A 13,323-nucleotide genomic window follows, 5' to 3' on the forward strand; every position below is an offset into this window, starting at 1 on the left:
GCTTGTGGAGAGCAGGCAAAGGACACACAGTATTTCAACACTTTAACAACCAGGACCTGTGCTTTCCAGCTGTGCCTGGGCCCTGCACCTCTTATCCCAGGGTTTCTCTTAACCAGACTATCTATCCCCTCAGCTTATATAACTCAGGCTGGCCCAGACGGTGCTCTCCTTACCAGAACCTTCTTGGCCAGGAAAGTCCCCTTGAAGGTAAGGCTTTCTGCCCACACTGGGCAGTACCATTTGTATTTTATGTTGTACAGTCAAGGTGCCCCATGCAGTCTACACACAGGACTGGACTTAAACATCAACTGTGGATGTTATAGATGAGCCATTACATTTCCCTCTCTTTACTTTGTTAATTTTGGGGGATATAAGAAAAAGACATGGGGACTTCCCTGGTGGCCAGTGGTTAAGAATCCGCCTGCTAATGCAGGGGACATGGGTTCAAGCCCTGGTCTGGGAAGATCCCACACACCACGCAGCAACTAAGCCCGTGCGCCACAACTACTGAGCCTGCAATCTAGAGCCCGTGAGCCACAACTACTGAGCCTGCATGCCACAACTACTGAAGCCCGCGCACCTAGAACCTGTGATCCACAGCAAGAGAAGCCACCACAATGAAGAGTAGCCCCCGCTTGCGGCAACTAGAGAAAGCCCGCATGCAGCAACGAAAACCCAACGCAGCCAAAAATTAATGAATAAATAAATTAATTTTTAAAAAAAAGAAAAAGAAAAAGACATGAAAGTTTTAATTCACTTTTTTTTTTTTTTTTTTTTTTTTTGTGGTACGCGTGCCTCTCACTGCTGTGGCCTCTCCCGTTGCGGAGCACAGGCTCCGGACGCACAGGCTCAGGGGTCATGGCTCACGGGCCCAGCCGTTCCGCGGCATGCGGGATCCTCCCGGACCGGGGCACGAACCCGCGTCCCCTGCATCAGCAGGCGGACTCTCAACCACTGCGCCACCAGGGAAGCCCTAATTCACTTTTTAAAAGGATACTCTAATCAAAATGGGGCTCTTCTGGAGTTTATGTCTGTCTTCATCTATAACTAGTTTGGTAGGACTCATGCTTCTCCCATTTGCAGTAAGAAGGAAGAACAACGTATTTCCCTAGGATATTCTCCTTTAACTCTCAAATTTACTAGAAAGTGATTGGAAGGTGAGCTGAGATTTAAATCAACAAGACCAAACAATGGCTCCGGGGGGCTCATTCAGTGGTCAGAAGGGCCTGTCCCCTGCTCCTGCCATTACCTCAGAGGCGATGGAGGTGAAACTGCTGCTGAAGTGCACGTGCTTGTGCATCTCGCTGCCGTTGGCCGTCAGGAGCCAGGCCCCGAGCGCCTGGTCCTCACCAGCCGACCGGTTGCTGTGGCTCTGGTTCGGCAGGAGGTCCGCCAGGTCCCAGTGGTACGACGGTGTGGCCCCGACCAGCGCAATGAGGATGGCCTCCGTGGCCACGTAGAGCTGAAAAGAGGAAACACAATTAGTAAGCTCACAAACCTTGAAAGAGCAGGTCTCGCTTTTATGTCTGTAGGAGCTACAGAAACGAGACGCTTCAGAAACAAAGGAAAAAAACAGAAGGAAGCTTCCTGATCTACTACTAACGGGGCCATCAGCAATCCCATCTGTAAAGCACCTTCTACTTCCTCCGAGGGTTTTCTTCTACATTTGAGATACATCTGATGCTGAGGACACGGCACATAAATGGTTCCGCAGTGGCAGGGAGTTGGGGAGGGGGTGATATTACTGGCTCTGATTTAGAACACTAACATTCCAGCTCTTTTCTCCTGACCACTACACCTCAGTTCAGATAAGCAGTCACCAGGGCCCAGGAGTATCTTGGTCTTGAATTCACGATCTAAACAAGAAAACATGTTGTGGCATAATTAAATGTTTTCAAAAAAGTATGTGTTTGTATACACACACACACACACACACACACGGGGAGGACAGAGGCTCTATTAAATCAGGGAAGCATTATATGCACTTGAGTAGGTACTAAAGTATAGTATACAACTTATAAGATGTAAAAAATTCAAAATCCCAGGGATAGGTACCCACTTTATAACCTTTAGCTGTAGTAATCATTGTTTAGTCTAAACATAGTTTCCCCCTAAAGAAAAATTATTTCATTCATTCATTCAAGGAATATTTATTGAGCACATACGACATTTGTCACTGACCGTTTTGGGCTTTCTGGAGATTCACAATTGGGTTTACAAGCTGTTGAGCCCTGTGCAGCGTTTTAATGCTATAGATCCATTTATATAACTCTCCTTGGATGATTGTTTCAAGCTTAAAATTTATTAGGAAAACACAGGAATAGTCTGTTCCATAGTGAGACAATCTTATTTGAAGCAATCGCTATTCAAAAAATATTTTTAATTAAAAAAATTATACTATTAACTTAGAACTTAATGTCTTAAAATAGCTTTAAACAGAGTAAGTGTTTAAAAAACACAAAGCATGTGATTTCGGTACAGCATGTGGTAACACCCCCACTGGATGGACTAGTTGACTGCTGCATGAAAGGATGGAGAGACCTGCCCACAGCATTATCTCCACTGTCAGGGAACTCCCAGCTCCTTCCACACCCTTCTGGAGGGGCATGTTCAGCTGTTAAGGGGATAAGCTAAAGCACCAAAAGAAGAGTAATTTATCACAAGTAGATGATGGAATTACTGACAAGGAAAGAGAAAAGAAGTCATGAAGTTGTGTGTGTCATAACAGAGAGCTAATGTAAAACCCAAGATGTGATTTTTCCCCTCTCTGCCAAGGCTGCAAGGCTGTAAGGCAGCCCCAATCTATTGTGAGTCGGATGACTGTGGGCCTCTGGAGATGCACAAAGCTGCCACAGGTCAGTCTGCGTGTGTGATTTACTGTAAAACGCAAAGGAAAACATGTTTCTCGGTTTATATTGCTTCCTGGCCCCTATTTGCATACTATTAAGGAAGTTTTCAGGACAGGAGGCAATCAGCTTACAAAAATGAAAACCTTAATAATTACAAGAAGAGGTAGATTACACATTTAGCTATAATTACAAAGCCACTTGCACCCATTTTAGTAACTGCCCTTCCTGATTACAATCTGCTGAAATTTAATTCATGGGTAAAGAAAGGAAAAAAAAAAATGGGGAAAAGGGAACTCAGGAGATGATGCAAAACACATGTTCCAGTAAACGCACAGCCTTCAATCTGGCAAACCTAACTAGTTATATTTTTTTCTCTAAGCGTGCTCTTTTCTGCTTTTGTTCGTACCATTCACTTCACCTAGAAAGCACTTTCTTCTGCTGTGAATGTCTGAACCTTTCCCATCCTCCAAGATGTAACTCAGATGCCCCCTCCTCCTTGCCACCTCCTACCACCTTGCCTTCCCTCCAACCCCTCCAGAAGCCCTCTCCTGCTTCTGCTCACCTCCAAAAGTTCCATTTAGACCTTTCTTAGAACCCATATCATTTTCTTCACTGCACTGTATGTATCTGCTTGTCTTATTTTTTCTATTGAAATCTACCCTCTCTGAGGGCAGGATCTGTGTCTGATTCACCTTTAGGCTCCCAAAGCAAATAACTCAGGGCCTAGATAGACGATATCACACATTCAACAAGTCCATGGATGAATGAATGACCATAACAGAATACTAATGATAACAGCAAACACTTCTCTAATGCTAACTATATGCCAGGTACCATTCTAAGTGCTTGGTGAAAATATGTTAATGCATCTTATTTTTATCTGTATTATTCTAGAATAAGCAATGTTCTGTGTAAAACAGGAAATGCTCCGAAGGGTCCTCTAATCTGAGGTGTATTTCATTGTGGAGGCTACCATTCTTGGAAGAAACTACAATGTGCAGAAAAAAAGTTAAAAAACAAAGAGGTGGTGCTGATATATACCCTTATTTATAACGCAGGGAGCAGTGAAACCTAGCTAATCAGTATTATCCTTAGCAATCAGTAGGTTGAATAAGCACTTTCCTCCTTTCTCACTTTCTCTGCTCTCTTCCTACCCCTCACAATGTTTCCATTACCCACCCCATGTGAGCGCGCACACACACACACACACACACACACACACACACACACACAGGGACCTCACAGAATACACAGGGCCATGGCTTTGTGTCACCAGAGGGGTCGGAAACATGCAGCTCTTCCTTGCTGTGCCAGCCTCCATAACATGGTGTCAGCCTTTCTGTCTTTGACACAAATGGCCATGCCTGGTTTTGCTAAAGGTAAAAGAGAGAGTAGGCAGGCATCTATAATACATGCTAACTATGAAAGGTGAAAGGGACATCATGAGGATTAGGTAAAAGAGGAGATGCATTACTGTTAGGTACTTTACACCAGAGCCACATACATGGGTCACATGGTCCTATGAAGTCAAAGATGGTTTAGCCCTTAGCTAGTCAAGGGGATGCACCACCTATACAAGGCATATGGAGCGGTTTTCCTCGGTTTGCCTTCTTCATCTGCGACAATGTCACAGAGCTCTCATCTTGCTTCTTCCCCCAGAGTACAAACACTCTCCCTCTCTTCCCTCTGCTGTGACTCTGTGCACACATTCACTACGTAGCCTTGTCTAGAGAATTGCACCCATCAGCAGATGGCTCTTAAAGCCACAATGAGAAACCACCATCCATTCTCCTTCGGGGTGGGACCAACAACATCTCATATAAATCATTATCTTCTCTAGTGCTACCTCCAGGGAAGGAGAACGAGTGCCACAGATGGCGGGACTGTTTTTTCCCCTTCAATGTAATTATAATTAGAAAAGTGACTAAGATGCACTGGGGGATTGAAATTTTTAAAGTTTCAAAAGTGAATGCTTTAAAAGTAATTTTACACTAACAGCATTATAAGCCTTTATAATACTCAGGAAACCAAAAATGTCTCCCATAAATTATCTCATCACAATATCTTGTGCTGTGAAGTCATGGTAAATACGATGTTTATGTTTTAAGTGGGAAAGATGAGCCACAGAGCGATTAAGTGAATCGTTCAAGGGAACGTAAAACACTAATGGCAAAGCCAGGATGAGACTGGGAGCCACCTAACTTTGGGGCCAGAGCTTTTTTCAGAGAAAAAGTTGGGGGGAGGGATCAAAGATGATTTCATTGTTGTCATCACTCAGTTATCTAATTGACTCAATCAAAAGCATTACATGAGTGTGACCACATCACGAAGGCAGCACCCAATGTCCAGGGCCCAGCACAAAGTGGGTATTCAATAAATATCTGTGGAGTGACTTACTGATACTATTTCTTGTGTTTAAAAAATTTAATTACGCCCTGAATAACCCATGCCTGTAAGTCCCATTTCTTCCGTGACTCTGATTTATCCACATGATGCCACCAGATCAGTCTCCCTGAGACATTCTTCATGAAACTCTTCTGGTCAAAACATACTAATGGATAAATGATACCTGTCCTAGCACCCAGATATCTACCACATGACCCGATGGCTACCTTATCTGCATCCAGGCTTTCTGTACTAGCCTGTTCAGTTCCCCAAACAGGACTTTTCATTGTGTGCTGTGAAAAGCATATGGGATCTGTACACTTGAGTCTGAATCCCAGCTCTAGTAAACTTCCAGCAAATCAAAACCTTTCTAAACTTCATGTTTTCTTCCAGTAAGACTGGACACTGGCAGTACATCTTTATCTAGTTCATTCATATCTAACTAACCTAATCTGAAGGTCAAAGGGATATTTCTTTAGCCAACATCACACAGTAAATCGCATAGCACCATCCAAATAGCATCTATCAGCGCCTCCCAATTTTAACGTGCAGAGTGTGACTCTGCAGGCCGGGATGAGACCTGAGATCCTGCTTTTCTAACAAGCTCTGGTGAGGTCAAGGCTGATGGTCTGGGCCACACTTCGTGTAACAAGGGTCTAGGTTATTCCCTCTTCTATACTTTCGCCAATGTTATGTTTCTCCACCTGAAACGGCCTACCCACTTCTCTCTTAGCCCAAGCTTCAAAGTTCAGCTCAAGCTCAACCCTCTTTCTGAAGTTTCAACAAACCACTCTAGACCATGCTGATGTCTCTTTCTTAATGTCTAAAGCATTCAGTGGCTGTATTATTTACTGGGGAAATATTACTTTGTACCATTATTTAACAGTGTAGATATAATTTTTTCTCTTCTAATGATTTGCCATCTCCTGAAGAAAAGAAAACCCTAATTTCTACTTCTATATCCTTTCAAGAAACCCAACACACTACTGTGTACATAACAGGCTATAATATATTTGGTTAACTAACTCCTTGCATAAGGGTGTGGCAAAGAAAATGATGATGGATTAAAAACCAGTAATTATGGGACCTAATCTTGGTTCCAACCACTAATTAAGACCTTGGACACATTATTTGACCTGCATCAGTTTCCCTCTCAATCTCCCAAATAAAATGGGAATGCCACCACCTGACCACCTTCCTTCTGTTATTTCAGTTTAATTTTTAAAAAGTTTTAGTGAGCGCCAACACTTTGCAACACAGTGTATTCTGAGCCTCAGGTGATAACAATGATGGGTAAGAAACAGTTGTTTCCTTCTTAGGCACATACATTCAAGTGAGGACAATATGTCCAGAGCTATAAATACAAGGCAGATTTGGACAAATGCTCTATTAGCCAGAGTAGAAATGAAGTTAATGAGACAACAAAGAAAGCAGATGTGAATTCCAACTCGGGGAATAAGGAAAAGGTTGCCAATGAGACACCTGAGCTAGGCAGTGAAAGACTGCTAGGGGTTTAATCAAAACAAAAATCAAGGAAGGAATTCTTAGGCCAAAGAAAGAGTCTGATCAGAGTCATGAGAGTAAAGAACCTATTTTTAGTGTTCTTTGAAGAAGTATTACTGGACAGGCTCAGCTTTTCCCAAACTTCAGTCATGTGAGTACCCCCTGCAAGAGTGTTACGTGCCCATTTGTTTTCTATTATTTACTTAATGGCCTGCTTTTAAATGGACTCAAATTTTTTAACTTGTAAATTTAGAGAAATAAAATTGTGTATCAATACAAATATAACCAGCAAGATGGAACTATAAAAATACAATGTTCTGGGGCTTCCCTGGTGGCTCACTGGTTAGGAATCTGCCTGTCAATGCAGGGGACATGGGTTCGAGCCCTGGTCCGGTAAGATCCCACATGCTGCAGAGCAACTAAGCCCGTGAGCCACAGCTACTGAGCCTGCGCTCTAGAGCCCGTGAGCCACAACTACTGAGCCTGTGCTCTAGAGCCCGAGAGCCACAACTACTGAGCCCATGCGCCACAACTACTGAAGCCCACGCTCGCCTGGAGCCCGTGCTCTGCAACAAGAAAATCCACCGCAATGAGAAGCCCACGCACCACAAGGAAGAGTAGCCCCGGCTCACCGCAACTAGAGAAAGCCCGCACGCAGCAATGAAGACCCAATGCAGCCAAAAATAAATAAATTAAATAAATAAAATTTTAAAAAATACAATGTTCTTCTACAGTACTAAGTGTTAGCTGGCACGTTTTTATTTAAGGTGGGGCACAAGAGAGATTTTCGGGCAGGTTTTGGGGCCAGTGATTTTGTGCCTCACATCCACCATCATGTTTCTGCTGCCTCACCTTGTCGCTGCAACACAGCAGCTGGGCCTGCTACTGACCTACACTCCCCGGGATCCTCCTTTGGCTGCTCTGACTCCTGGGCCAAGTGTGTGTTTAGTTCCATGATGAAACAGATGTGCTTCATCAAGGTTGCAGGCAGTGAGAATGACACAGATTCCAGTCAATTCTGATGTGTTCCAGGCTGCCTTCCCTGCAGACTTCAAGCTCTAACAACAGACACAGAGACAACAGCCTTACAGGGACTGCCGAACTAGCTCCCACAATTATATATGGTCAAATCCTCATAACAAATTATTCACTGATTACATATATAATCACGTATGTAGATACAGATACAGATACATGTATATATACAAACACATACATCTCCAGCCTAGAAGTTCTGCCTCCTGTTTCTCTGGTTGAACTATGCTGACACAACCTTAAACAAACATGGCAAAAAATCAGCATCTGTTAAACCTAGAAGTAGGTACATGTGTGTCTGTGACATTATTCTATGTATTTCATCTGAAATGTTTAATAACTTTCAAAAGTTTTAAAAGAAAATGAATAGTAAGTACAATAAAAACATAATAATGTTATTCAAGTCTAACTAGATAATGTTTTCCACCAAAGTCTGAACTTTCCTTAATTCTGGTTCATTCCCTTTGTTAAAACAGAAATATTTGCAAATGTTTTGAGAAATACTAGCACCAAATGAGACATTCTTCTTAGAAAAACAAAAGGATTAAAGAAGAACTGAAAAGGGAATAACCCTCTCACTTTATGAGTTAACGTTATTTAATAACATTTCCATAGACCACCTAAATCTACCATGCGGGCCACTCCTTGGGAGGTCAGAAAATGCAGAAAGATAGAAGATCAGAAATAACTGATATAGAGTAATACGGAATCAAGAACAAAGTGAGAGGATATACCTGGGAAGAGGGTAGAGATGTATCTTCCTCTTGATCTACAAGAACCCGCCTGCCAGTGCGGGGAACACGGATTCGAACCCTGATCTGGGAAGATCCCACATGCCACGGACCAACTAAGCCCATGTGCCATAACTACTGAGCCTGCGCTCTAGAGCCCGCGAGCCACAACTACTGAGCCTGTGTGCTGCAACTGCTGAAGCCTGTGTGCCTAGAGCCCGTGCTCCACAACACGAGGAGCCACCGCAATGAGAAGCCCGCGCACCACAACGAAGAGTAGCCCCCACTCACCGCAACTAGAGAAAGCCCACGTGCAGCAACGAAGACCCAACACAGCCAAAAATAAATAATAAATATATAAATTTATTTTTAAAAAAAGAGATTCATCCATGTGGCTGTGTGTAGACCTAGTTTGTTCATTTTAACTGTTATATTCTATAAAATTTATGTCAGATTTAATTATCTAGTCCTTTTTTGTTAAAGATTTTTTTTTGATGTGGACCATTTTTAAAGTCTTTATTGAATTTGTTACAATATTGCTTCTGTTTTATGTTTTGGTTTTTTGGCAGAGAGGCACGTGGGATCTTAGCTCCCTGACCAGGGATCAAACCCGCACCCCCTGCATTGGAAGGCAAAGTCTTAACCACCTGACCACCAGGGGAAGTCCCCAGTCCCTTTCTGAGAGTCATTTAGGTGGTTACTAATTTTTGTCATTACAAACAGTGCTGCAAAAAACACCCTATACATATCTGCTTATGCACAAGGGATACTGTCGTACATACACCTAGGAGTCCAATGCTGGTTGTAATTTTACTAGACAGTGCCAAATTGTTCTGTAAATGGGGTACTTTCTACTCATTTTCATCACACTTGTACTGTTAGACTATTTAATGTTTGCTATTCTAGTAAGTATGAAATGATATTTCATAGTCATTTTAATATGCCTGTCCCAGATGACCACTGAAGGTAAACATCTTTTCATGTGTTGACTATCATAGTTCCCTCTTCTGCAAAATACCTGTTCAGTCATTCCACTTTCTGAAACACCGTGAAAAGATATTTATTGCGTGGATGATATGAATGCACTGGTAGTTCAAGGATCTGAAAAGTAAGGTTGGGTTTATTAAGAGTTTACATAATAATAGTGCATTCCGAAATACCAGAGTACTGCATCTCAAGCTGAGATTCACAGCAGCATCACAATTCTGCTGGTGAAACGAATGTTTATTACAGGTTACATGTTCCTGTTGGTTAATGGATGTTTTAAATTCTGTGCAAATTATACCACAGCATATGATTCATGATCCTGAGGAAAACGAAGGAGCCAGAGTCTCTGACTTAGAGCAAAGAAGTAGGATCCATTTCCACTTTATGTCTAAACGGATCAAGAAACAAAGAATTGTATTCAAACCTTCCTCCAAACAGTCTGGCAAATAAGCACACACAAACACAAACACAAAATAGTGATAATGGCGTCAACTTTGAATCACAATTGGAAAATAGAAATGGTAATAAAGTAAATAGAATTATTCATATTTAAATACCACAAATAACTCTTACCCAAAGGAGGGCATGTATATTTGAGTGGGTAAGAATTTTTCTAACTGCAAAATTATAAATCTTATTGCTTGTTCACAGGACAACCAGTTTTACAGAAGGCAATTTTTCTCCTCTAGCTTTCTTCTTAGGTACTGTAAAACCAAGTATCACTATTATCAGGTCACTGGCATCTTATCATGCTGACGAGAAATCTACAAAATCTGCATTTATTCTGTATGTATCTGAAAGTTGACCACTATGGAAATTCCAAAGATTGTGTTTGCAAGGCAGGTGAAGGTAGGTCTCCTAGGCAAAGGAAACGATATTGAGACGTTTGAGGAGCTACCTGATGATATCTATAATCCAAGAAAACAGTTAACCTAAAGACCTTTAGAGTTGGCTTGTAATGTGGTTTTGTCCTCTTAGTTTGAACTTGGATGTGTTTGAAGGGAGTTAATATCATTTTAGAAAAATAATGATCCTAGAAGGAAGAAAACAAAAGAATCTGTACGGTTTCCATCTCTGTCCCTCTAGTTTTGTGTTTCTCAGCTGGAGTTGGTCATCACCAAACCACAGATGCAGATAAGGCTCCTGCTGAGGCAGCCCCCTCTCCCTGGTGGTCCCTCTCCCTGGCAGTCCCATCTACAATGTGCAGGACTCCCCCTCTCTGGCAGGGCTGCTATACCATTGGTCTGTACACTCACTGGGCACTGGTAGACAAGTGCTTTGGTTTTAAAAAGCAAACATAAAGCTCCTTCCATTCAAGCCAACCAACTCTGAAAAAGGCTTCTTACTTCTTCCTGTTAGAGGAAGCAACCCCCAGAAGAATGATGAAAGCATCGTGTTACAACTGTGTGATGGGACGCTCCAGTACTCACAGTCTGCAGGCCAGCTCCCCTAGTCTAAATCATCTCCAACAACAGACTTGATAGAGCAGCCTTCGGGGAACTCCACTCTCATATCCAGGAGAGCTTTGGGTGACCATAGGACCATTTGGATTATGTATCTCAATGGGGTAGTTGAGTCCTCACAAACGGGTAACAGCTGTGAAGAATTCACTTCTGCTTGGACCTGGGCATCTACTCTTTTGGGATCTGCACAGCTACAGGGCACCTCCTCAGCCCACACCTACAAGTAAAGTCAGTCACTCATCCCCAACACTCTAAGAGCTAGTTCTTCTATGGTGAATACTGACCACACATCAGGCAGGGCTCAGTGAACAGTCATGGTCATGGGCTTAGACCTCTTTGGTACCAAACTCTAACCAACTGGGTCAACCATAACAAAAAGTAAATGATGGAAATTTAACAGGTCCCGAACCCAGAACGGTGGTCTTTTTAGTGCCACACTCCACTCAAGACAAACTTATTCAAGGTCAGTGGATACCTGGCTAGGCAGGTGAGAACATAATGATACAGGAGACAGAGTGTAGGTGAGATTACTCAGAGAGGGAGTTATGTTCCTGAAATTCTTGCTTAGAATAGGAAAAGAACTTTCTCAAAGAGCAAGTATCATAAATGAACGTCAGACATCATGATCACAATTCTATTCTCTCTGAATTAAATACTCTTTTGTGATTTAGCACAAATACTTTTTCCCCACAGGAAAGTGCATTTAAAGCCAAAACACACTTAAAGGAACCTCAGAATATCACATATTTGTGAACTGAGAACTTGTTTTGCTAGAGAAAGAACTGACTTCATCTGTCAGTGCATCATTTAAATGGTTCTTCTGGCTGGTTATGAAATCAACTGAACTTTCAAACATTTTAATGGAAAAGAGAATCGCTTAGTCAACCCTCACCTCCAACCCTCCCAGTCTTCCTGTTGAGCAGTTGATTTATGCAACGTTTAAGCAACTGGTGGACTGGTGCTTATACCCATGACCACCCTGTGCTTCCCTCAGAATAACTATCATCACGTGTTAATTGTAATTATTTAACTGCCTGCCTGCTTCATCCCACCCCCACTAGAATGTAAACTTCACAGGAAAGGGGCTTTGATTTATCTGACATTATAGCCCCTGATAAGCACATAGTAGGCACTCATTAAATATACGTTGAATGAAGGAATAAGTAAAATGGCCGACTGGCATACTAATAAAGGATCTGTGAACAAAATGTCTTTAGAATAAAAGAAGTAATTGACATCAAATGGGCCATTTAAGCTGGCAAAGGAGGAGGAACTTGCGTGGCGAAGTGTATTTGTAGTGACCTTGAGCATATGGAACCTACATTTTTAGGCTGGGACAGAAAGTTTTAACTCCTGTAAAACAGTAAGTTCAACTTTGTGGGAAAACTTTTGGGGCCACGTGGCAATTCTCTGAAGCGTTTACAAGAAGAAACCTTGACAAAAATGTCCATCCTTGGAAAAGGCTCCATGAGAGGCAAGGCAAAAGAAGAAGAGTTGAGGAAAAGTGGAGAAGCAAAGTACTTTCCACCTCAGTGATGATCTCCATGTTCTGACTGAAGTGATTCCCCCCCACCCCCCGCTCAGCAAAAGCCTATGCCCGGATGGGACATGCTCTGGAGGAAATCAAAAAGTTCCTCATTCCTGAGTGTAATGATGAAATCAGGCAAGCACAGAGCCAGGAATTAACATATTTGAATGGTGGTCCAGAAAATGCAGATGTACCAGTTGTTACCTTGCGTACAAGAGGGGTACCAACCCCAGCAATAACCAGGGGAAGGGGAGGAGTCACAGCCCAGCCAGTGGGAGTCGGGGTACTGCGAGGGACACCGACTGCCAGGGGAGTCCTTTCCACCCGAGGGCCAGTGAGTCGGGGAAGAGGACTTCTCACTCCCCGAGCAAGAGGAGTCCCCCCAGCTGGGTACAGACGTCCACCACCGCCCCCAACACGAGAGACCTGTGGAGATCATGACTATGACGATGGATATGGCACTGCTTACGATGAACAGCGTTATGATTCCTCTGATAACAGCCATAGCGCCCCAGCCCGAAGTGGTGCTGATTACTATGCTTACGGACACCGAGTCAGTGAAGAGACGTATGATTCCCAAGGGCCAGAGGAGTGGACTGACTCAAGACACAAGGCACTCTCAGCGAGGACAGCAACGGGTGTCTACAGAGACCAGCCATACAGCAGATACTGACTGTACTGTCTGATGTTGTGACATAGCCAGTCTCCATCAGTCCTGTATACTGTTCAAAGTAATTGTTTTCTATGAGCAATCCCTTTTTAAATAAATCAAAATGCTTAAAATCTGGAGAAAACCAAAAAAAGCCGTCTCTGAGAATTCTGTACAATGAAGAAGTGATTCC

General features: G+C 42.8%; 1 protein-coding gene and 1 pseudogene across 1 annotated transcript in view; one reads left to right on the forward strand and one right to left on the reverse strand.

Annotated features, from left to right (window-relative positions):
* SLC22A15 (solute carrier family 22 member 15) overlaps positions 1 to 13,323 on the reverse strand; it is an 84,068-nt gene that overhangs the window by 69,921 nt on the left and 824 nt on the right. Inside the window, 1 exon segment of the mRNA XM_022583982.3 lies at positions 1,250 to 1,462. Within this exon segment, the coding sequence (XP_022439690.2) occupies positions 1,250 to 1,462 (213 nt within the window).
* Positions 10,301 to 13,313, forward strand: LOC111179865 (KH domain-containing, RNA-binding, signal transduction-associated protein 3 pseudogene; annotated as a pseudogene).

The sequence above is a fragment of the Delphinapterus leucas genome, chromosome 1, assembly GCF_059928025.1.
Source record: "Delphinapterus leucas isolate spDelLeu-1000000601 "Yukka" chromosome 1, BTC_Dleu_Yukka2, whole genome shotgun sequence".
Lineage (NCBI taxonomy): Eukaryota > Metazoa > Chordata > Mammalia > Artiodactyla > Monodontidae > Delphinapterus > Delphinapterus leucas.